General features: G+C 39.2%; 1 protein-coding gene across 1 annotated transcript in view; it reads left to right on the top strand.

The window, feature by feature from the left end:
* Positions 1 to 9,320, top strand: part of msi2b (musashi RNA-binding protein 2b) — a 258,025-nt gene extending 248,705 nt beyond the window's left edge. Inside the window, 2 exon segments of the mRNA XM_019363878.2 lie at positions 2,019 to 2,089; positions 3,564 to 9,320. Coding sequence (XP_019219423.1) covers positions 2,019 to 2,060 — 42 coding nt within the window. The 3' untranslated portion in view covers positions 2,061 to 2,089; positions 3,564 to 9,320.
* The last annotated feature ends 15,582 nt before the right edge of the window (positions 9,321 to 24,902 follow it).

The raw sequence follows: 24,902 nt of genomic DNA, 5'->3' as shown, positions 1-24,902 counted from the left end.
AGTTCACATCGGAGCATGTTTGTGCTGCTTTACATGACTGAACTGAGTGACACAGTGTAAACTATAAAAATAACACCTGCTTTCTGGAACAAGCTCATTAATGCATGGCTTAACTGAGACGGAATAACGACAAGCCCATTAGTACAGCGAGCGAGCACCGAAAAGACTACAGGGTGAAGACGCTCGTTCCAAACTTTATAGTCCACATCATTAACTTGAATTTCATGCTACAGTAAACAGATATTTATCTATTTATTTATTTAGGTGATCCTTTGGTTGTGGTTTTTTGTGGTGCTTTTTTCTTTTTTTTAAATCTAAGCCTTTGTGGCAAACTGTGGCTTATGCTGCATTCTGAAATCACACATTTTCTGAGAAGTACGACAGGAGATTTATCACGTTGTGCGCTTGAATCAGTTGGACTAAGTGCGGCGGTTTAGCAAGGATGTTGTAAATGTGACGCTTGCACTATACGGCTGTAATGCCTTGATCCTATTGGATAGTGTCACAAATGTACAAAACAGGTAAAAGAGCTCGTTTAGATGTTTGCAGCCGTGTGTAATTGATTTATGATATCCACACAAAGCAGAGCTTAAGGGAAAAAAACCCCAACATTTTAAAGCCTTTTTCCTCCCTGAGCAAAGCTGCTATTATTAATTGTTTTAGGTCCACTGGCTATCTGCTTTAATCTGCTGGTCTCAGTGTAGGAAGCAAAATATTTGCTATGAAACACCACGCTGGCTCATTTTCAAGGCAGATTTACCAGCAGATAGTTCACAGATGGAAATGAGGCCATTTGTTACAATTATTTTCCATTTGTTGCAACAGTTTGTAGCCATAGTTTATTACTGAGTTAGAGAATAGAACAAGTCTTTCAACCCCCCCAAAAAGAAATTCAGAAAATTCAGAAGAGATGAGATTAATATTGAAGCAGCAGAGTGCAGCTGATTTATGAAAGAGGTGGGTGAAGAATATGTGGTGTATTTTACCAACATTATTCAAGCCGGGCCTTCTGATTCCCTTACAGAGAGTCAGTTTTTGCCCATAATACTACTTCAGACTAAATCACCACTTCAGAATCACAGCGAATCAATAAAGCAGAGGTGATGCAGCAGGCCTCTGACTTCCTGCTCCAGCCGAGATGATCTCTCTATTCAGAACATTAAAATAGGAAATGATTCAGAACTAAAATGCGCTTCATAATTCACTTCTTTACCGAGGACGCTGTTGAACCGAGCACGTATAAGATCGTCATCTCAGGAGCTCACGGATGACTTCAGATTCACCGATTTGTCCTTCTGTCTCACGCTCCACTGATTTTATTAATCCCTTTAGCCAGTACGAAAACAGCTACTGCGAAGAAGCTTTAATGAACTTAACTGTTTTTTTATGCAAGACAATTAGAGCGCAATTAGCTGATTGAGGTGATAAAGACAAGCAAGCGCTGCTGAAAGTGCTTCTCTCCTTTTCACTGTTGTGTTTGAATCCAATCATTTTTTACAGACCTGTCAGTGGGAAAGCTCACAGTGTCCTGATAAGTGAGCCTCAGTAATAAAAGCCATTCAATAGTCAGAAGCACACTGATCTTACTGAAGGCTGTTTATGATCCTATTCTCTGCATTCTTTCAGATGAAATCACTTGTGTATGTTAGCATGAATGGGGATTGTGTGTATTATTACATATTTTGTATTTAGATCCTGTAATCTGAGTGCTGCATTGTTATAGTAGCTTGCATTATTAAATGCAGTATGAATCATTTACTGTACAGAGCATATCTAACTCTTTTTAATATCTTTTAGTGTTATGTGGCTTTTTCTTCCTGTTGTAATGTTGCAATCATTCTTCTTGCAAGAGTGTGAAAAGAGTTGGTTTGATATTTCAGTATTCTCCTGCTCTGCTACTCAACATGATCACAACATTCACATTCATGCTAGCTGTGAAAAAAAAAGAAGTTGATATGATACTCACTTTTCTCTCTTTGAAATGCATACTGACAAAAGCACTAACTGTACACTTTTAGGGCCCGTTGATTGCGACAGCTTTTACAAATGGATACCATTGAACAGGTGGCCGGTTGCCATCTCATCAGAGGTATTGCATTTTATTTACTGTGCATTTCTATCAGTATCTATCTGTACTATGTGTTCATCGCATTAATCGTTGTTCCTTCACCTCTCTTTGGGGAAACACGGAGCTGGTAGTGACGTGTGAGTGTGGTGAGGTGGTTTGTTTGAGGTCTTTCCAAAAAACGAATAAATACAACTGATAAAAAGGACAGAAGACTACCAGACATTATGAGAATGTTAATCATTTTGTGATTGTTTATGAAGGAAAGCTTTATATATCGGTTACCCACACACATACTACCGGTTCTTCAGTTTTTCTTTCCTTGTTCTTTTTGACATTTTGAAATGTTTCCATCCTAAAATAGTCACATGTCTGTGTAGAAAAATCATATGTCTTGTAATTCAACCAGAGGGGCTGTGACAGTTTAAAGTGTTTTTGACCTAAGCTCTGGCTGTCCAAGGACAGGACTCTCATTACAATTCTTTCACAACTTTTTAAATCGAAACTGCAAAATCTTTCACTAACAAGCAGCCATGATTTATTAAATATTTCCGAGGTGTAGGAAGAATCTTTGAGGAAGTGAATTGCTTATTACTACACGACCTTCTTTTTGCTAACACTGTACCTCATATGTACAGCCACAATGTCATATATAAAACCTTGTCTGCCCTACAGATACTTGTAGATGTTTGATGTGCAAAAAAACGTATTTTTGTATACTTTTTTAAACTTATTATTATTAAACCACAGCACAATATACCACACCTGCCACTTTATTAGGTACATCAACGAGGATAACGAACATGGGTATGTTGTGCTCAGTTGGTACTAATAGGCCCAAAGTGTGGCAAAAAATATCACCATCACACCACCACCAGCAGCCTGAAACCTTGATACAAGGCAGGATAGAGCAATGCTTTCATGTAGTTTCCATCACATTCTGGCTCTACCATCAGAATGAAAAAAAATTTCCAGTTTCTACTTTTGAGGTTGGTGACCCCGTGCAAACTGTAGCCTCCGTTTCCTGTTCTTATCTGACAGGAGTGGCAGGCGATGTGGTCTTCTGCTGCTGTAGGTTTAATTCCATCTAACCAATCAGCTACTGGCATGCGATTGGCTGATTAGATAGTGGTATGAGCAGATATATCTAATAAAGTGGCAGGTCAGTACATATGCACAAATGCTAAATTAATAATAAGTAATAATAAGTATATAGCGTGGTATTTGTGGCAGCCTAGACTTTTTGTTGTTGGACAGGTTGTTTTTACAGTAATTATTGGTGCTTCTGTTATGCTTGCAGGAAATTTTGACCTGTAGCAGTTTCTTAGAATCATATCCCAGTTATTCATGCTTCAGCAAGCCTGCGAAATGTGTTACAGCGAGTATTATTTATGTTCGAAACTTACTCTTAATTAAATGTATGCTTTCTAATGCTGTTGTTCCTTTTTTTCCTTCTGTTTTTTTTTGTTGTTGTGTTTTTTCCTTTATCACCCAGCAGAGTATATCTGGTGGCCCAGGAAAGACAGGACGAAGTTTCTAATTGGCTTTGTGTGCAGGTGATGCTAATCCAACTTCAAGCACTACAGCGTCACCCCGGCAAAACGAACGAAAGTCGGAACCATATGAAGAAGAAAAGAAAATGTTTATCATCTCAGAAAAATAACAACTGCTGTACTATAATCCAAACCTCCTATAACTTTACAACCTGGTTTGGTATGATGTTTCACGTCGAGTTCATTCACCTACTTTCTTCCTCTGTTAGCTTTTCTTTTGATTAGTTTTAAGAGAGTCGTTTTAGTTGAACCTTTAATTTTGTGTCGTTTTTATTTTATCTTCTGGTATTTTTGTGTAAATCTTTTTGGCTTTTTTTTTTGGCTTTTTTTTCGTTTGAAGTACGGCGGTCATAGCCAAGAATATCTTCAAAGTCACGTCTTCATCTTTGTATCGGTGAGTCTAAAAGGAAAAAAGCTCGGGATGTTTCATTCAGTCTTTCTGCAAAAAAAAAAAAAGAAAACACAAGAAAAACAGACAAGCTCAGTGCGGAAAGACTCGGAGAAGGAAAAAAAACATTTTAAGGAAATTTTAAAGAAGGTATCTAAGTAATAAATCTTAGTAGCTGTTTTATTTCTTGTGATGTCTCATTGTTAACCATAATTACCTATTTTTGGGCAATACAAAGAGGACTCCAATATTTTTATGGTCCTTTTTTATAAGTGTTGTTTTTGTTGTTTAGAAATATATATATATGCTATAACAAATTTCATATAACTACATTGTGAATTCAAACTTGAGAAAAAGAAATGTAGCTGTACATATTATTCCAGTCACTGCATATAACCAACTCAGTGAGAGAATAGCATATTTTTGTGATGGTGTGTCAAAAGAACATGTTATAGCGTGTGAATAGAAGACAAAGCTGTAAACAGTTATTATTCTACCTTTTTTTTTCTGCTGGAAGACGGTATAACAACCCCACACGGAAACAAACACACGAACACACACACGCCTAGCGCACACACACTTGCTCTGTAAATACTGAAGCTGAATAATTTTACAAGTGTCATACCAGCAAAATTTACAAGCGGTGAGTCAACACAGTTTTGGAGAAATAATAATAATAGTAATTTTAAAAAATAAAGAGCCTGATTGGTATCTTTTTGTCTAACTGTTACAGTATCAGTATCATTTCAAAGAGAAAGTTTAAAAGAAAAAAAAAGATGATTAAATCCAAAGCACACTGTACTTAGATGTGAAGATTAGAACTTGAAGCAGGCTCTGCGCATCCTGACACTTTTCTACTCTTGAGAGGAACTTGTTAGCTGCAATGTTGATGTTTGTTTCATCCTGCACGTTCCCGATTAGTTCTTTTTCTTTCCTTTGGAACACAATACCTGGGCTCTGTGCTCGAGTCTTTATGTAACGCTCGTTCTCCGACTCAGATCTTTTTCTCTCTTTTTTTTTTTGAGTGAATTAGGAAAGTAAACGTTTTGATACCATACCTCAGCCTTCCTGAGTTCTCTTATGGAATCATTGGCAGGTTTTTTAATTTATTCTAGTGGCAAAAACAAATGAAAACACTGAAAGGTAATTAAGCAAGTAATCATTGCACTGTGAGTTGTAAAGTACAGGCCATTTTTTTCTATTTGCACATGTATATGTTGGCTTTTTTAAAAAAAGAAAAAGGAAACTGCCCTGTGCTTTGGGATAGCATGAAGGATTTCGGAGCTAGCGTGTTCTCGACTAGACAAAACACTTGAGTGTTTTGAGGCAAGTTCACAGCTCGGGAAGTAGTAACTGGTTATGTTGCCGTGTACACTTGGATTTCTTTATAGAGTAGACCCATGTCTCATCTGAGGATATTTAATACGGGGTCAAAAGATGACACTGAATAATTCACTATCTACCACTGCACCGGGTTTTCCACAGTACGTGCGGTCAATGGTTTTACTCGTGATGATGATTTATTAATATTAATGATAATAATAATAATAGGCTCCAGTATGTTTTCTGGTTTTGAAATTCGACGCCGCCGCAGATGCGTTTGCTGTTTTCCTTTTACCCGCGTCTCGTCTCATTTCTTTTCTTTTCCCTTTAAAACAACCAGGTAAAGAAATATGCTGGATTACTTTTAAAGTAAACGATATGGAGGTGTGATCGAGTAATAATTTAAAGAGTCAAGAGCAAGAGAAGAAGAAGAAAAAAAAACAACTTGTAATGTTCAAATGTAAAAGAAAATAAGAAACACAAAACTATAAAAAAAGATGCTTCTTTGCTGATTTCAAGTTTAATCAGAGTTTTATTGATACTTTGTGGTTTATATATTAATAATTGTAATATACTATTAAAATGTACTGTGCATCCATTACTTTCTCTCTTTCCATTCCCCATCCTCAGAGATCCTACGATATTTTGTTGCTCATTCATGTACTTCATTAGTGTGTAAAGAAATCACAGTTAACTTGTAAACAGAGTGCTGTCTTTGATACCAGTGTAGTGCTCTTTGTTGTTCTCCCTTGCTCTACCTCTCCTTTCTCTCATATTTATCCCTCTCCCTCTTGCGCTCTTTTTCTATCTCCTGTAATTACAAAGTAGATGTTATAGAGGACTCATTAATATAATACTTGTAGTGAATAGTGGATTTAGGACCAGTCGAGATATACCTTTCTCTCAACGATCATGTTATTCTGGTATTTGCAGACAGTTATTTTGTTAGAGGTTCATTGTAATTTTTCCCTGTATGTTTTTTTTTTTCTTTTTCTTTCCTTTTTTTTTTTTTGGTTTGGTTTTGCCACTCTCACATGGTTTCAGCTAACCAAAGCTCTCATGGATGAACAATAGAGAAATAGTTGCTGTAAGATGGAATTGTACACAAGGCATTATTTGGATCCCCACCCTTGAATGTTTTTAAAGGGGTGTGCCATACTACCTTAAATGCTAACGCTAGATATGCAAAACTTTTGTGTTTGATTGTTTCTTTCCTTTTTTTCCCTTTTTTTTAAAGAGGGACACAAGCTAAAATCACGGGGGAAAAAAAAAACAATTTTTACTTAAAATATTTCATATTTTTTTAAGAGACATGCGAGTTATTACCACCTACGTCATCAGTCACAGAGCTGTTTAAAGAGCCTCTTCTATCTTTTAATGTTTGTACACTTTGCAGATATCCCAGGCTCCTCTGGTGTCATTATTTTTAGATGATACAGTTTTTGAGCTCTTATTTATTTGGGAACTGTTAATGACTCTTTTTTTAATCTTATTTGAATCTGTTAACAGTGTTTCTGACACTACAGAGGCATTACTGACACACACAGAGAAACACTGCAAATACTAAACAGAAAACCATTAGAGGGATATCAGCAGGTGCTGAGGGGTGTCGGGTTTGTCATGTCTGATTAATAGACGGTTAAATTCCTGTCCAGAGTTGGACCTGCAACCTGAAGCTGTGATGCATTGCCAAGCTAGAATAGATTATTATTAACAACCGTGTCAAAGGATGCCTAGATTTAACCTTTAGATTTACATGAGCAAAAACAAACTTATTAAAACAATGGGATTGCTGCTGGAGGCGCTGCTTGGACCCCTAATAAAGCCAGTGCAGTTGAGCCATTTTGAGCATAATCTCTGTTTGCTCATTTACTGGCTCTTTAAATTAACGGTTAATATTATGCTGTTGTTAATATGTTAACATTAGTGCGCTCTTTCTTCCTAACCAGTCTGATCAATTGCAGACAGCACATAGAGTACACAGCAGCTTTGTCAGTGATGCTAATAAGTTATTTTGTTTTGTTTTTTTAAAATAAATGATCTTTACGTTACTTTCTGAAAGTAAAATTGTTTTTTTTTTTTATTAAAATTAGACAGCGGCCAACTATTGCATACGTCAGTATCTTAGCGAGGTAAAGTGATCGCTCACTTTAGAAAAATGCAGTATTTGTGGAAAATGTTTTATTGTTTGAAATATTTTTTAAAAATGTATTAATAGCAGAAGAACAATAACTGAACACAGTTTGGTTATAATTTAATTCTTAAAGTAATAAAGAAATTGTTCCTCCTGTTCATTGAAAAATTTAATTGTATAATTAACTCAAACACAACCCAGTCGCGTTCCAGTTTTCGTGGCGTTTTATCCAAACAGCATATACCCGAGCAGCACACACGCACTGCTGCTGTGCTGTTGCGGTGCCTGTTGTCTCTTAGTCTATAATTAACCCTTTTTCACTGGAAAGAAGGCTTGAAATGGCTTGTTTTCCCTCACACAATATCAAAATTGACTCTTCTATTGTTTTGTGATCCTGTAGCTTGGACTTTAAGGTAGCATGGCTCTGTTGCTGTAATTTCGTTTTATCTCAAACTGACAGCAGTTTACAGCTGATGAATGTTACACATCTTAGTAGACTAGCTTATCCATTTGGGGAGAGGGGAGGGGACTTGGTTTAAGAAAAAAAAATAATCAAAAAAGAAAAAAAGTCAACCTGGAAGGTGTTGACATTTGTAGTGTACTACCGTATCCATTTAAACTTGAATCTTGAGGCAAGTGCTAGGCAATGGCCAAACAATAAACCCCATCAGTTCGAGGTGGGGTGGGGGGGGGGATCCCACCCTGAAACCATACGCACTTATGGGATTTCTGTCATCCTGGGTTCACAAGCGTTTTCTGAATATGAACAAAAGTTTCCTAAAAGCTGGAACATCAGGCTTTTCAGGCTCTGCTCCATTTGCAATGAATCAGACAGACTTTGAAGGCTCATTGAATGTTCTTGAGCATTTTTATCCAAAAAGAGGCTTACTCATAGTGGTGCTAATGGTTTTTTTTGAAAAAGCAAAAAACCAGACAGTGTGCCCTTATCTCTGAGAGATACTGGATACCGTCACAGTGAACACAAAGTTAGGTCTCCGGCCAGTTCACAAAGTGACTCTCACTAACAACGCTATTTACAGTTTTTTTGGTTCGATGTATCAAAGATCAGTTCATGTTCACAAATCTGGACTGAACTCTTCAAGGTGACGGAAATGGCACAAGTTCGCCAGTACTACTGTGTTTTTGGGGTGAACTTCCCCTCCAGTCCAAACCATTGCCATCTCACGCCATGCTCATCGCCAAATATATACATATAATTGCAATATATATGTATATAGATGAATATATATACTTGCAATTCACGCTCATTTGAACTGAATAATATTAGACTGGAGACCTCAGCTGTATACAGAATAATCCTCGTCACACAGCCGCACCCAAGTTCATTTAGTCCATTCATCATTATTGGTTCACCATCATGCGAGTTCTCCCCCGGCGTGTTGTCGAGGTTGGAGCGGACCGCACGGCCACGAGGGGTGTCCGGAGGCTCTTCAGACTGCACGGCCGGCAGTGTGAGGCTCTGCCGTGTCTCCGCAGGCTGAGCGCAGAGCTCTCGCCACCGCTGTCTGCCCATTCCTAACACTTGCCCCTTTTTTTTATGTTAACCGACTTTTTATGGCGAGAGACAGACAGACTTGACTGACATCTGAAAGCATCTTTCAGGTTATCATATGGCTTGCTCAAGCCCTGTTGTAAAATATACTAAAATAATAATGATAATAATAATGGATGGGGGTCTCTCACATATCAAATGTGGAAAGTCTAATTTTATATTTGTATTTTCAAATAATAATATTGACAAAAAAATGTCTGTGAAAGGTTTCCATCCTCTACTGTGGTCCAGAAATCGATGTGTCTGTCTGGAAAATAAATAAAATAAACTGAATTGTTATATGACTTCTTTTCACTGTTGCGTTGTATTTGTGTTTTTCTGAACCCGAATATCACAGCATTTCAAAATCAAGTGCAGATTTGTGGGAAACTATCACTATTATATCACAGAATTATATGTATTTTCTGTTTATTTTGTTTAAAAAAGGGGATAATATTGTACCGTATTTTGACCAGACCACACACACTGAGCATGTCAGCACCCGGGATCCTTCGAGGTCTCTCATAAGTCAGCAGGATTAATAGCCTAAGATGCATTTGGGGAAAATGGTGAGCAAACAAAGACTGACGTGTAATGCTGCTGCCCCTCAGTGGTCTCTCACAGCGCCTGAGAAGATGCAGTGCTTTCAGGGAAACGCATTCGCCAGTGCCTTATTCTTCATCAGCGTCACATGGAGAGCATCAGCATTAGCGGAGGCTCAGTGTATAAATGGCTGGGGATGTGATGGAGTAGATGAGCAAACAGGCTGCTGCATGACAGGCCATTTCAGGGCCTTACAATAGTACCTTTTGATGCGTTTGTCACGCTGTGCTTAGTTCTGCTTCTTCCCGAGATGGAGAATTTAACCTCAAATGGCAGAAGCAAAAATCTGATTCCGAGTCATTTTCTGAGGTGAAACACTTGACAATGAAGAAAAAATTCAGCTGCTTTCTGACTGGATCATTCCATTTTTTCACACATTTTTCACTAAAGCTAACTCACAGACACACTGAGGATAACAATAGTGTATTGAGTTCACGACAATAGATTTAAAACACCTTTTTTTGTATATGTTTACCGTGATAGATGGCAATAGTTAAACATGACGCCGGTGGAATTCAGGGATCAGGATTTTTAATGTGGGTGCTTGTCAGGTGAGACCGACGGTCCGACAGCTCCATCACTCACTTAGACACGGCAATCCATAAATTCAGACTGAGATCAATACTCTTGGCTCAGCTCTGTTTTTCACAGCCGAGGCACTGCGAGTTTAGATCACGCTGCATTCATTTTTGTGTTTGTGTAATGAGCACAATGATGATCCAATTTGGCAGTGTGGGCTGTTTCACTTTCTTACAAAAGAAACTGCTCTGGATTTTCTTGCTGTCTGTCAGAGGAATTGACTCTTAGATTTAAAGAAAACAAAGCAAACATTAATACAGGGAAAGCTTTAGAAGCAAAGATGGTAAATATGAAAAATGGCTTAACCTCAGGCAGATGTGAACAGAGTTTGTCCAGACTCTGGTCACTGTAATTAGCAGACAAATCTGTCAAAGAGCCGATGCTCACGCTGACTGTGTTTTTAACTCAGAGGCCTAACTGCTTGACCTTTCCAGTCCACCTGCCTTTAATTAAGTGCTAATTAAAAGTGCCATTATGATCAGAGAGCTCTACACTCGTCAGCCCTTAAATACAAGGATTCGGGTCTTTAGTGGAACTTGGCAAGACAATCAGCAGTCATGGGAGCTAAATGTCAGCTCACAGCGGAGAAAAGGAAGCTGTAATAATCTGTGAAATCAAAGTTTGCTTTAAAGTAGAAATACTATAAGTGATATTTGAGCATGAGACTATACTGTGAAAATGTATCTCCTGTTTCAAAAAAAAAGAGTAAATGTGAAAGGGGCTAAGGGTCGTGATTGGCATTATCCAAACAAAGACACAAACACAGATCATAGCAAATATGTGGAGCATATAGCAGCATGTCACAGGCTCATTTGATGGCCTCACCTCATACCAGTCGCACTGTGCAAATTTCCCATGGGCCAGCACTAACAGGCTGAATGTGACAGCTCCTGGCAAACACAAAACAAGCCACAGTGCACGGAAATGCCATTGCGAGGATGCAGCATGGCAACGACGGCGGCGATGCTGAGGTCGCTGTGGAGGTGTAATGAAGAAGTTCAAGAGGTGGTCCATTTCCACCTCCGTGTGCCTGAAAAGCAGAGGGAGAGAGAGCGGAAGAATACCTTTCCGCCATGCATATTCATGGCGTGATGTGGTGCTGCAGGAGACTCACATCCCCCATCCTCAGCCTGCGAGGACACCTCAGAGCCCCTCAGCACTTATTAACGGTAATTAAGAGCTAGTCTGAGATGCTGGCAATGTTTAATTGCCAATTACAGGTAGGTTAGATATAGATGAAAATGACAGCTATTTATGTAGCACATCAGCCTAAATCATCAAGTTGTGTTTATGCCTTGAAAATGGGAACGGAATGAAAGGTTGGGAAGCATCCAGGATCCTCACACGAGCCTGGCATTGTAGGAATTCAAGTGCAATAATGAGCAATGTTCAATGGATATGCACTTAATTTTATGTGCATCACTAAATTATCTCCCCACACAGCCATGTAATGGTTGCTCCTCTTTTGAAGCGGAAAATTTTTTTGACAGTGCTGTGTAATAGAGTCAATAGTTGATGAGAAGACTGCTGTGGATGGGGAGATGAGGCACTCAGGTGGCTGTTTCCTCCCAGACTCCAGGCCTAATGTAGCCTTTGGCATGGAAATTGACGTGACATTGATGGGCACTCTCGCGCCAGCAGAGAGTCATGTGCCTGCACAGCCTTCCAATTCGCTAATAATTGCTGATTAAAAACTAGTTAAGAGTCCATGAAAACTCAAATATGCATTAACCAAATGACCTTCTGGGAATGGCAAATGTCTGAAGCCAAGAGCACAGGTGCTTTTCTTGTGCGGGCCTGGATCGTGGATCGTTGTTTAAGAAACAAATTGGAGCGTACTGTGTTGTGCTACTGAGCTTTTAGGAAATTACTTTTATTATGACCCCATCCTCACTCTGTTGTTTCCCCAGCTCACATCACCTTTCATTAGAGAATATTACCTTATAGTCTCTAAAGTTTAAAATGACATCTGAAAAATGATCATAAGTAGCATAATCCAATAGATTAGGCCTATTGGATTATAGGTGGCAGCCTGATAGGCTATAGATTATGAACAATCTAAATCAGGATAGTTTTGCTTTAAAAATTGCAACAGATGTGATAACTGTAATCTCATTACTTTCATATGTTAATTATTACTCTAATATAAATTATGCTAATTACAATTTGTTGCGAGGGTAAGGATTATCACACTACCGTTCTACCCGGTGAAGGTTTTGACAGCATTTATATCACCTCATTAATACAATGCCATTGTTTTATCTACTTCTAGTTTTTTTCTTTTATCTGTTGTCATAGATGTGCCTTATTGACTATACATATATAATACATATAATCATTTTCTCCTGTAAAGTATGCTTTTGCATTTGAATTCTTACAGGTGAGGAAAGACACTATGTCCAGTCTATTTTCAGCCATTACAGTGTCTGTAATTCGAGAGAGTGTGTGTAGCCAGCAGCATGAAAAGCAGGGGAGACCATGAGCTAAGTGACTCAGAAAATTCACATATTGTGCCCCTATTTTCTCTCATATTATCCACCAGATGAAGCATTACATGCTTACAAAGGCCATCAGTTTTGGCCCCCGACCACAGAGGATGCAGCTGTCTGTTCATTGTTCATCATCATTGTCTTCATGGATCTGATGATGCTCCCGAATCAATAGTTGCCTTAGAGCAAACTAGTGAGCAACAGACTGTAGAAGCAGGCGAGAGTGACAATTATCACTGGAGGACAGAGTGAAAATACAAAGTAGGTGTCAAGGGAGGCGGGGGGGTTGGGGGGTATTGGTGTTGATGGGATCATTACCAACGGATTAATGGTTCTTTAGCTGGGTACTACAAAATGCTCACATAGAAAAATATACTATCTAATCACCCAATCACAACTTGGTGCATTTAGGCATGCTGTCAGCACAACCTGCTAAAGTTCAAACTCAGCATCAGAATGGGGAAGAAAGGTGATTTAAGTGACAATGAATGTGGAATGGTTGTTGGTGCCAGATGGGCTGATCTACTGGGATTTTTCCCAAACAACTATCTCTAGATTTTGCACAGAGAAAGTCTGACAACAACAACAACAAGTACACATATATATCCAGTGGGCAGCAGTTTTCTGTGTAAAAATGCCTTGCTGATCTTAGAGGTCAGAGGAGAATGGCCAGAGTGCTTGGAGTTAATAGGAAGGTAGCGGTAACTCAAACAACCACTCATTACAGATAAGGTGAGGTATCTCTGAAACCTGTCAAAACCTGAAGGAGCAGAAGAGTGCTGACAGGGTGCCACTCCTGTCAGCAAAAAACAGGAGACAAAATTCAAAAATTCACACAAGCTCAACAAAATTGGATAATAGAAAACTGGAAAATGTTGCCTGCTTTATGATGGTTGGGTTAGAATTTTCAGTAAATAAACATGAAAGCATGGATCCTTCCACTTCCCGTGGGAATCCAACCCAATATGAGCAAGGTATCTCTTATAGGCTGGCTGATGATAGTACATTGTACACTTTTAAATAAAGATAAGATTGCACCAATCAGGCATAACATTATGAGCACTGACAGGTGAAGTGAATAACACTGATTATCTCTTCATCATTGCACCTGTTAGTAGGTGCGATGTATTAGGGGGCATATGAACATGTCGTCAGAGTTGATGTGTTAGAAGTAGAAAAAATGGGCAAGTGTAAAGATGTGAGCGAGTTTGACATGGGCCAAACTGTGATGACTGGATGACTCGGTAAGGGCATCTCCAAAACTGCAGCTGTGGTGGGGTGTTCCCTATCTGCAGTGGTCAGTATCTATCAAAAGTGGAAGAGTGTTGAACCAGTGTCAGGGTCATGGGTGGCCAAGGCTCACTGATGCATTGGGGAGCGGACGATCCAGCAGACAAGCTACTGAGGCTCAAATTGCAGAAATTTTAGAAAAGTGTGAGAATACACAGTGCATCGCAGTTTGTTGCATATGTAGCTGCACAGCTGCAGAACAATCAGGGTGACCATGCTGACCCTGGTCTGCCCAAGAAAGTGCCAAAAATGGGCATATAAGCATCAGAACCATATCTGGCCATATCTGATGAATCATGTTTCCCTTTACATCACATGGATGGACATGTTCGTGTGTGTCACTAACCTGGGGAACACCTGGCACCAGGATGCACTATGGGAAGAAGACAAGCCAGAGGAGGCAGTGTGGTGCTTTGGGTAATGTTCTGCAGGTAAGTGTTGGGTCATGCCATTCATGTGGCAGTAGCTTTGACACGTACCACCTTAACTACGCATTGATGTAGAACAAATACACCCTATCATGGTAACAGTAGTCCCTGATGGGTGTGGCCTCTGTCAGCATGATAAGGCTGTAAGTTACAAAGCACAAGTGGTTCAGGAATGGTTTGAGGAGCACAACAACGAGTTTGAGGTGTTGACTTGGCCTCCAAATTCCCCATCGAGCATCTGTGGGTGCTGGACCACCTCTCAACTTACAGGACTTAAAGGATCTGTTGCTAATATCAGCAAAAGGGGGGACCAACATAACCTTTTTGTGTCTCAGTTTGGATATTTGAGAAGGTGCCAGGTACCACAGCTGAAAATACTGAATTCTCTGATATCTTTTAACTTTGATTCGCTTGCACTGAAACTCCCACTCATCTTGCATGTCCTTGTGTGGTGTCTTCTTAGAGTAAGAAATTGACAAGATGAGTTTAACAGCCTCATTTGCTGTCAGAAAAATTGCCATCAAAACGACAGTGTTTGATGTCCAGAGCTACTGTCAGCAAACATCCATATCACAGCACAGTGTATTCCAGATGTGATATGGTATCATCAAAAAACACATCTACAAAGTATTGCTGTCCTGATAAAAGAATGTCCATGTCATTTTTAATGCAATAAAACCCCCCCTCCAAAAAATCAGTTTTGCTGCCTCTGAAGCTGTTGCGAGCACTAATGAGAACTGTAACCCGCCGTGCACGAGTAGGAGCAAACACATTTTCATTGGTTAATGCTGGTGTGCAGAGGTCTGTAATCAGATAAAATTGATTTGTGTGAAATCTCAAGCAATTTGTCTCAATGTCTGCTTTGGAGAAATGTCAGAGATTTGAAGGCAAGGTCACTCTCAAGGTCATTTTCATATCTCATCAGGAACATTTGTCATCAGCAGGTAACACAGTAACACAAGTGATAATAAATAAATTGGATAGTTGCAGCATCCTCAAATGGCTTTTTCAGAGGAGGAATACACCTACAGTGGTTCAAAGCACCGATTGAATTTATTGTAGTTACAGTTTAACAGCAGTATGAAGTCATGGTAATACATTAGAGAGTAAATCCGAGCCATCGCAGCAGTCTCTTGCCTTTTTATGTTTTTCTTCCCCCGTATGTGTGTCTGTGTGTTTAGTCGACGCATGCTCTTATCAATCTCTGCACAATAACAGAAAACAATTTGCTAATGTTTTGAAAATAGCTTTCCCCATCCTGTGCTCCAGCATTGAGAGATGTATGCACAATTTCATAAACACAATCAGTGCGCTGAATGGTGGCACTGATATTCTGAAAAAAAAAAAAAAAAAATCTCATTATTGTTCCTGAGCTATGGAAAAGCAGTCAATGGCCCATATCACACAAAAAGCCCCCTCCCCACCTCCCCCTCCTCGCCTTCCTCCCTCCACCCTTCACACCAGCCCAGTGGCACACAATGCTTAATTCCACCTAGAAGCAAACACTATGCGGCAGTTTGCTGAGAGAATATTAGAGATGACCTGAAAGAAATCATCGGCGGGACAGCTTGCATTTGCCACAGTTTTCTGAGGCTACGCCGGCGCTCCTGTCGTTCGGATCACGTGGACGTGCTGCTGCTGTCTTGTTCCGTCAGTGCAGCTGGACTGACTCATGTCTGATTTCAATCTGACACCTGTGTCACACATTCTGCCTCCATATATGGATTTCCAGTCCTTTGTAACTTACTCCGTCTTCCTCTCACTCATGTACAAATGGCAAGAAGAGTGGAGGCCGAGCAGTGTGAGTAAACAGGAAACGAACGATCAGGGGCTTGTGGGATTATATGCAGAGTTAACTAATGGCCACACTTGAAGGGAGGTGGTGGTATGGTGGGGTGGGGGCCACACTGTACATTGCGGAGATCGCTGAGCCCGAGCATGTGGACGGCTTTGTGATGGATGATGACAGCCTGCTGCATAATCACTTCAATGAGTCATAATAAGGGCAGGCATGTATGAAGTCTCTTCAATGTTGAGTCTTAGAGCCCTTTTACATTACAGGCACAATATACACACACTGCAAGTGTGTGTTTAATGTCTGTGTCGGTATTAAGAAATAGTCAGAGTGGAATTTTAGCCATCATTTTTAGCCTTGTTTTCCTCTCATACTAACGTTTCCCCTGATACTTTAAAATATTACAAAGGCAGCTACTTTTATTTTAAACAATGTGACAGCCCTGGGCCTTATGTCGCTGTTGGTTGTTGGGCCTTTTTTTTTTCCTTCCTCCTTTGTAGGTGCTACTAAGAGGCCCCTCCCATCTAATAAAGGAAATTACTTCACCTACTTGGGAGCCTGATTTGGTTTTCATTTACTTTGGTTTGCTTGCGTTGTAGTTAATCCTAAGTTAAGCCACATATTCTTTATAGGTCAGAAACTACAATTAATACATTTTTCCTTTGTGAACTGTTGCTGTCTGGAACTCCCTTCTCTATGTTCTAAACAATCGTAAGAGATATTTACCATAAGATACCGAGAGGTATTTGAACTGCTTGAAGATGTTTCAGCTCTCATCCAGGAGCCTTCTTCAGTGACGAGTCAGTCACTAAACTAACTAAATCAGTTAGGTTATTCATACATTCACCAAACCATAACCACACTACCAACCCTGCAGAGAAGGTCACATACTGGACTTCTGTACAGCCAAGCACAGTGTGATGGATCACACCCTGTTAGCAGAAGCATCGGCTGTGCTAATTTGACCTAAGCCAGAGGCCTGAATCCCTTTTAGAGTGTCCTTCATGACGACATTATCAGTGGCTTGCTATACCACACTGAAGTAAGACAGTTAAGGAGGCAAGGAGTTTTCTTTGAAACAGGGATTAGGGACTAACATTTATGTAGTCCATTCCTATAGTTTACAAACTACAGGGCACATTTTCCCATACATACTCAGACAACACAATCATCTACCTGGACTGTTGGAGGAAACCAGAGAAACCCACACATGCACAGAACATGTACACAGACAGGTCCCAGCCGACCAAGTGATCTCACACCCAGAACACTGTTGCTGTGACAGGACAGTAAGCGGCACACTACTGTGCTGTCACCACAATGAATATACTGACTGAATGTAATTTTTTTTTTTGTCAAATAGACATGTCACCTGTTTGTTTCTTTTTAAATAATGTATTTTCAATTATTTAAAAAAATCAAGTTTAGCTTTATGTTGCCTATGAGTAAAGGAGGTTTGACACTGTACATACCAACACTTTCAACCATATTTAGCTATGGCGTAAACCTGCTAAATATGAGCCCGTTAGGACTTGTAATATTGCTAGCATGCTGAAGTTAGCATTTAGTTCAAAGCCCTACTGTGCCTAACTACAGCCTCACAGAGCCGCTAGCATAGCTGTAGGCTCCTGGTCTCTTTACAACAGGTTCAAAATGTCAGTGAAGTAGCTTATTTGCTACCTGGAGAGTTTGCTATGCTCCGGGGATGTATCTAGGTGACACTTTTAAACTCTGCACCAGAGGAGCATGTCTTTGTTGCACACGAAGCTTTATTATCCTTTATTTTGAATTACAATGTTCTATATAGCTTTGGAAAATGAAAATGTCCTAGTGGCCCTAGAGGGCGGTGCTCATTAATCACACATTTTTCAAGTATGACACAGCTCTCAAGCACAGTAAAATAAAATCATAGAAAGCGTTTTAGTTTTAAAAAACAAACAACCAACAACATTCATCCCGAGTGAGCTATAGAAAGTATGAGCCATGCACTTTACTCCCAAATCATTTGAGCACTTGCAGCTTCCTGCACTGCTGCACATTCTCAGTGAGCACACTGGTGATGTTAATTAAACTCTGCGAGGGTTCAGGGTGATCGCTGGAACCGGGCCTGCAGTAGCTGTTCTTTGAACCATGATGTACATCAGATCAGTGGCAAACTTTTGAAAGCACTTCAGGCAGACATTGGATAATTTAAGGTTTATGCTGATCATTACAGATCACTAAATGTCAGGGACTGTCTGGTCAGTGCTGATATATTCATACAAGAAAGCGGGAGATGCACTCAGATGATACACTGCCTCTGGTTCCTGTCCCTATCAAGAATGAGCAGCATGTAAGGACCCGTCTAAATGCGTGAGGGCTTTCAATAGAAAAATGGCTCTATGAAGCACTCCTTGACTGATGGAGCTGAGAAATGTCATAAATCACACTTGTGCTGTAGTAACTTACAAAACCAAACCAGGAGCAACTGAGGAATAAAATCGCGGATTATAGAACCATTTTTCACAAATATAAGGCCGAGATGAGCGTAATAAATACACAATTACACATGGATTTAGAGAAAAAGTCACATTTAACATTCTCAGCCACAGAGCAGATGGATTTTAAAAAGCCCCGTTGAGACAAAAATGTGTTTTAGATCCAATCCTTCATGTTGTGGGTCACAAGAAAACTGGCCTGTAATATGACACATCATTATCTGAGAATACTTGTGATATTTAAAGGTACTATTTGCAATTACCTTCTTGAAAATATAACCCTACTTTTCACCACCAGGGGGCAGTGCATTACTATTGTGAACAAAGTATTGAAACATTTTAGGATATGTGCTGCTTTTGAACCCTTTTCTAACATCTTCGAGAGGCTTTTCTTTTATCAGGCCTCGTTGTTCACAAGAACATGTTCTTGATGACTTGCCTGGTTAAATCAAGGTTACATTGACTCACTGCACCATCTTGTGGTACAAATTGGTATTAAACAAAAGTACACCTCACTCTAATTTATCTTCATTTTATATCTCTTCAATGGCATAGAAATAAAGAAAACTATTAAAGGTACTTTTTTTAAAAAGCACCTTTAATATCCCATATACTACCAATAATATCTTTCTAATACTCCTGTACTTTTACCCAGGTCACCGATAGTGGAAACAAAGCTGCTTTCTTTCTTTCTTTTTTGAAAAAGGGTCACTGAGCTCATCCTTTTTGCAGCAGTCCTGAGGTGAGAAGACATTCGGCATCTAGTTCACAAACACCTCAGCGCAGACGAATTGTTGATAGAAAGATCAAACCTTTTAGTAACCTTCCAGACCACTAGACAATCTCTCTGAGCACCAGTCCACTAACCATCAAGTCCCATGTTGCCTTCACGAAGTGCACAGTAATCAAGGTGAAATTGAAGGGGTGGCAGTAAACACCGGTTCAATTTTATGGACAGAATGGGGGGAGAAAAAAAAGTGTGTGTACATGTGTTTGTGGTGAAAATACACCACCTGCAGTGTCAACAGCTTCCAGGGTCATCACAGCATTCGAAGAACTTCCAAATTTAACTCCCTCCACCAGTTAGCAAAAACATTTCAAACTACAGTACTGTGCAAAGGTTTTCAGAGGCTTTCAGAAAGTTTGGAAAGCTACTTTGTTTGATTTTTTTTTTCACTTTTTTTCCCAAAGGGGATGTAAGCAGATTATATGTTCATGCAGAAAAAGTCCTATAGCATCTAGCAGTCATAACAGAAACTGAGAAATTTGTATTGAAACATCTAAGTCAAGGTCAGAGTTAAGATTTTGTTACATTTTTTATTAATTTATTTAAATTCTATAAAAAAAAAAAACATAGTTAAAAAAAATCTAAAAGCTGAGGTGCATGGCCTCTGTTCATAAAATCAAGAGGTGATTAAAATAAGCGTCTCATCTTGTGCAGCTCAGCTTGTGTGACTCAGTGTGTGCTAATCCTGCTCCCACAAGGGGGCGTCTTTGAACAACAATCGGCAGCCCTGCTCACTGGTGATGTTGATGATGTTGATGATGGAGCAGCACCTAGAGACCTTTTGATCAAGCTGAGCTCATTAAGACCACATGGTTTCCACTAATGCTGTTCTTGCTAAACAGAGCGACTGTGGGAGTGACTGTGAGACACACTGTGAGTGGAAGCGTTTCTAACATATGCTGTCAGAAGAAGCAGAGCAGATGTCTGTGTGTCCTGGAAAACTTCCCATTTGATTTGCAGTTTCTTTAGCTGGTGCTGGCAGCTGAAGAGATGGTTCCACATAACTTTGCAAAGTTGCACAACTTTTTTTTTTTTTGAAGATTTTCCTGTCTCCAAAGCCCTGACTTCTCAAATATTTTATTTGTACTGTTCAAGGACGTATTTATTGGTGTCATTTGTCCACATGGCTTAGGTTTCATTTTGCCCTGTGACACCCCATTTCCATCCCAGTGAAAGAAAACAAAGACACAGGAGGAACCAGTGAATAACTCCTCATACTTTTAAATTCACTGTTGAACATTTGAAATAGCTCCTAGCAGCCAATGTGTGTAAACCCGTGTGATTTCATTTCACCGAAAGACTGTTTAGGGAACCAAAAAAATAAAAACTAAAAAAAAAAAAAAAAAATCACATCATTCACTTGAGGAAAGGAATAACACAACAATATCAATATATTGATGTTACTTACTGCAGGACTTTTAAGTAAAAGTGAAAAACTGTTGAGGTTAAGTTACCAGAAGTGTTCATGTGAGTGTAATTTATACCATACTGCGTTATTGCATTTAGCTGCGGTTTAGCTAATTTCACCTACAATATGTACTGTACTAGTTTATTTGCAGCAAGTCTCTGACACAGTAAGAGGTAAAGTTTAACCCTCAAGTAATCAAGCTAATAGTTCTGACTAATATGACAGAGTGAGGCAACTTATGGCCTCATTAAATTATACAGGAAAACATTTTGGGGCTCTGTTTGTGTATATCATAGCTGCAGTACTGCGCAAAAGTCAAAAGTCACCCTTTTCTTTATATTTTGCTTCCAAGGAATTAGACTTCTTTTTTTCCCCCCTCAATGGACTTGAACAATAGATCTCTTTAAAACAAACAACCTTCCAGAATTTTACATTTTTTAACCGCATGTATGAAAAATGCCAGTGATGACACAGTTTGGCAGACATACATTATTTTTGCACTAACAAAGGGACTTGCCTTTTATACAATACTTCAGTTTTCTCAAGCAAAATATGAAGAAATGAGAGCGGATAGGATTCTTACAAACAGAAAATGTATCACTTCCTTCCAATATGTAGTAAAGTACCATATACACTAATCAGCCACTCTGCTAAGTACACCTGTTCAACTGTTTGTTAGTACAACTACCTAATCAACCAACACTGCAGCAACTCCAATCATTTAGAAAGAGGCCGGAGACAATCAAGACGGCCTGCTGAAGTTTGAGGGATTTTCCCACAGAACGATCTCTAGAGTTTACAGAGAATGTCCCAAAAGAAACTAACCAGTGAGCAACAGTTCTATGTGGAACAATGTTTTGTTGATCATAGGTTAGAGGAAAAAGCCCAGAGCATCAGATAGGAAGGAAACAGTAACTCAAGTAACCATTTGTTATAACCAAGGTATGCAGAAGAGCACGTGGACAGCAGAAGACCACACTGGTTGCCAATCCGATCAGAACAGGAAACTGAAGCTGCAATTCACATAGGCTCATAAAAACTGGACAGAAGATTTTTTTTGTATTTTTTAAAAACAAACTTCCTTGGTCTGAAGAGTGTCAGTTTCTGAATGCAGAGTCAGAATTTGGCATAAACAAAAGCCAAGTACCGATCCATCTTGCCTTGTTCAGGCTGCTGGGGTCAGTAACGGTATAAGATCTTTTCATGGCACACTTAAGCCGATGAACCTCTGACACAGTCATGTCAATATGGACCAAAATCTCAGCACCTTGTTGAAACAGTGCCACAGAAAATTTAAAAGAAAAACAAGGGTTCAATACTTAACTATCAAAACTGCAAATAAAGTGTAACAGCACAAAAATTGTCCAAGGTTCACAAATTGCACTTTGTCCCATTCTAACACTGCTTAAAAGCTGACACTGTACAGGTCATAAAATGAGTCCTGCTTTATTACTGTTCTTAAGGCCCGGTCTTTCAGAGTGACCAAACCCCATTTTCTTGAAAAACCCTTCTGTTACTTTAAAATTGTGCTTACATTTAGCCCTAGCCCCCCCCCCCAAAAAAACCTCACACCCACAAGAACCAAACAGAAGCCTTGAAGCTTATCTGTGGGTTAAATGGGATAATGGGATTTACGATTTGCAACGTGTCTGTAGTAGTGCACAAGGTTGAGCTAATGTGTCACAGGAAACACGGTGTCAGTGTGCAACCAAAACAGAAAACACAAACACTGCTTTCATGAAAATTTGACATTTTAATGGAAACTAAAATTGTGAACACTGGAGTTTTCTCTCGCTCTTTTTTTTTTCCTTTTTTTTTGTAAATTGACTATTACATTGTTTGGAATTTGAGGGTTATTATCATGCTTTGAAAATAAAAAGAACATTTTAATGTGACACTTCTGTTAAATTCAAAAACAAAACAAATTAAATAATCAGACTGCTCACTTAAAAACTTAAATGCCAACCTGTAAGACATGAGAAAGAAATGCCATTGCCTCGTGTTTTAAGAAGGGCAAGAGATGGAGAATCGATGAGAGGAGGAGCAGAAAAAAAAAAAAAAATAATGCATGAACACAAGCAGCAGCCATTTGAGATGACAAAGAAAAGGAGGACGACTCGGCACATCATATCATCTCTTATGACTGAATCCTTTAAAAGGACATGTGTCGCCCTTGTTTACTCCCATTGTAACTACCTCTCAGGTGTCACTGAAATTTAAAAAAAATAAAATTAAATAAAAAATTAAATTAAACAAAACAAAAAGCCCTATGTAAATTTAAAACACTTCCAAGAGGCAATGACAGTTTAAAGGAGGGACAGTTTTTAAGTCAAGCACAAACACCAAGTCCAGCATTTCCCGTTATAGATGACTGATTACTGGATGATGAAGCAGCACTTCCGGTATTTGTTTTAAGAATCCCCCCCACCCGCCCCACACACACCATAAGTCAACGCGCTCAAAGTGACATTCAGCTGCTACAGTAGTGACTTCTCATCTCCATCAACCACCCTCTCTGTCTGTCTGTGCATTTGTCATTCAGTAGCTGAATATCTGAGTAGTGTACCTTTGGCGAAAGCAGATTCAGAGCTGTTGAACTGCACTTTAAAAAAAAAACAAACAAAAAAAAACCAACACACCTCACCCCCCACAACATGATCAACAACACGACAAATAAAAATATAATCAAGAGGAACTCTGGATGCAGTGTTTTCAATGCTCATCACTCCATCAGAACTATCTGAAGCATTAAGGAAATTTGTATAAAATTGGATGAGGGGGGGGGGGGGGGGGGGGGGGGAACAAAAAAAAACAAAAAAAAAAAAAAACAAAAAAAAACCACACCATTGAGGGCAAATATCTTGACATTGGGATTTGAAAAAATAAAAATAAACAAAAAGTAGTAGGTCTACATCAGCCTTACTAACTAAACATCTAGCACTCATCAAAAATGAGACATTGTGATTTTCTTAATTATTTCTTTTAGTCACATCCTACTTGTGCATCTATGGATAAATTATAACTCAAAAATAAACCTTTTTTTTTTTTTTTTTTTTTTTTTAAACACATTAAAAGATTAAACTTGTTAAATAATTTCAAATTAATTATGTGCTACGTTCAGACATCAACTTGACAACGGACTGGAGTATACACCAGCGAGCAGAGATCCGTCCCCCGTGCCCGTGTGAGATTTGGCTTTAGGTCGCACCTGTGAACACAACCTACAGGACGCCTGAAATGCTCCTCGCCTTCAGTGGCATCCACATCGTTTAAAAGAAGAACAATTAGGAATAGCCGGAAAAAAAAAATACTTGAACAGCGTTGCAAATGTTCCAAAAAAAACAAAAACAACAAAACAAAAGAAAGAAAGAAAATGGCACAAATATACGCTGGAAGCAGATTTGAAACAATCAAAATTGCTGTAAAAGTTTTTCTTTATAACACAGGCACCTGAACATGAAACGAGGGACTTTTTTGAAATATAAGAGGAACTTGCATATAATAGGAAGAACTCGCTATGCGCGCACCAAACAAACAAACTTGCCACTCACAACCTGGAAGCATCCTTGAGGTGATTGCACATCCTGAGGGGGTGGAAATTTAAACTCCACATGATCAGGCTTTTCTTTCTCACCACACCAACAGTCACTCACTCCCACCACCACCCAAAAAAAACCAAACCACTGATTAACCACCTACTCTGCTTCAAGAACCTGTTTTTGGTTTGCAGGCTACAATGCTGAATAATTATTTCTCTCTCAATATATGCATATTCAATATAGCCTTGTCGCTGTATTAAGTGCTTGAAAAAGAGGGGCCTCAGGGTGGGAGCAAAGGAGAATCTGATTTCCCTCTACCAGGACTACTCTAGCCAAAAAAAAAAAAAAAAAAAAAAAACCCCACACACACACACACACACACACACACACACACACAACACCACAAAACAAAAACAACAAGAAACAAAACAAAACAAACAAACAAACAAACAAACAAACAAACAAACAAACAAACAAACACACCCCCACAGA

This window comes from Oreochromis niloticus, linkage group LG10, assembly GCF_001858045.2.
Source record: "Oreochromis niloticus isolate F11D_XX linkage group LG10, O_niloticus_UMD_NMBU, whole genome shotgun sequence".
In the NCBI taxonomy this organism is placed as follows: domain Eukaryota; kingdom Metazoa; phylum Chordata; class Actinopteri; order Cichliformes; family Cichlidae; genus Oreochromis; species Oreochromis niloticus.
Note: the sequence above shows the minus strand (reverse complement) of the source record. Positions and strands in the feature narration are given on the sequence as shown.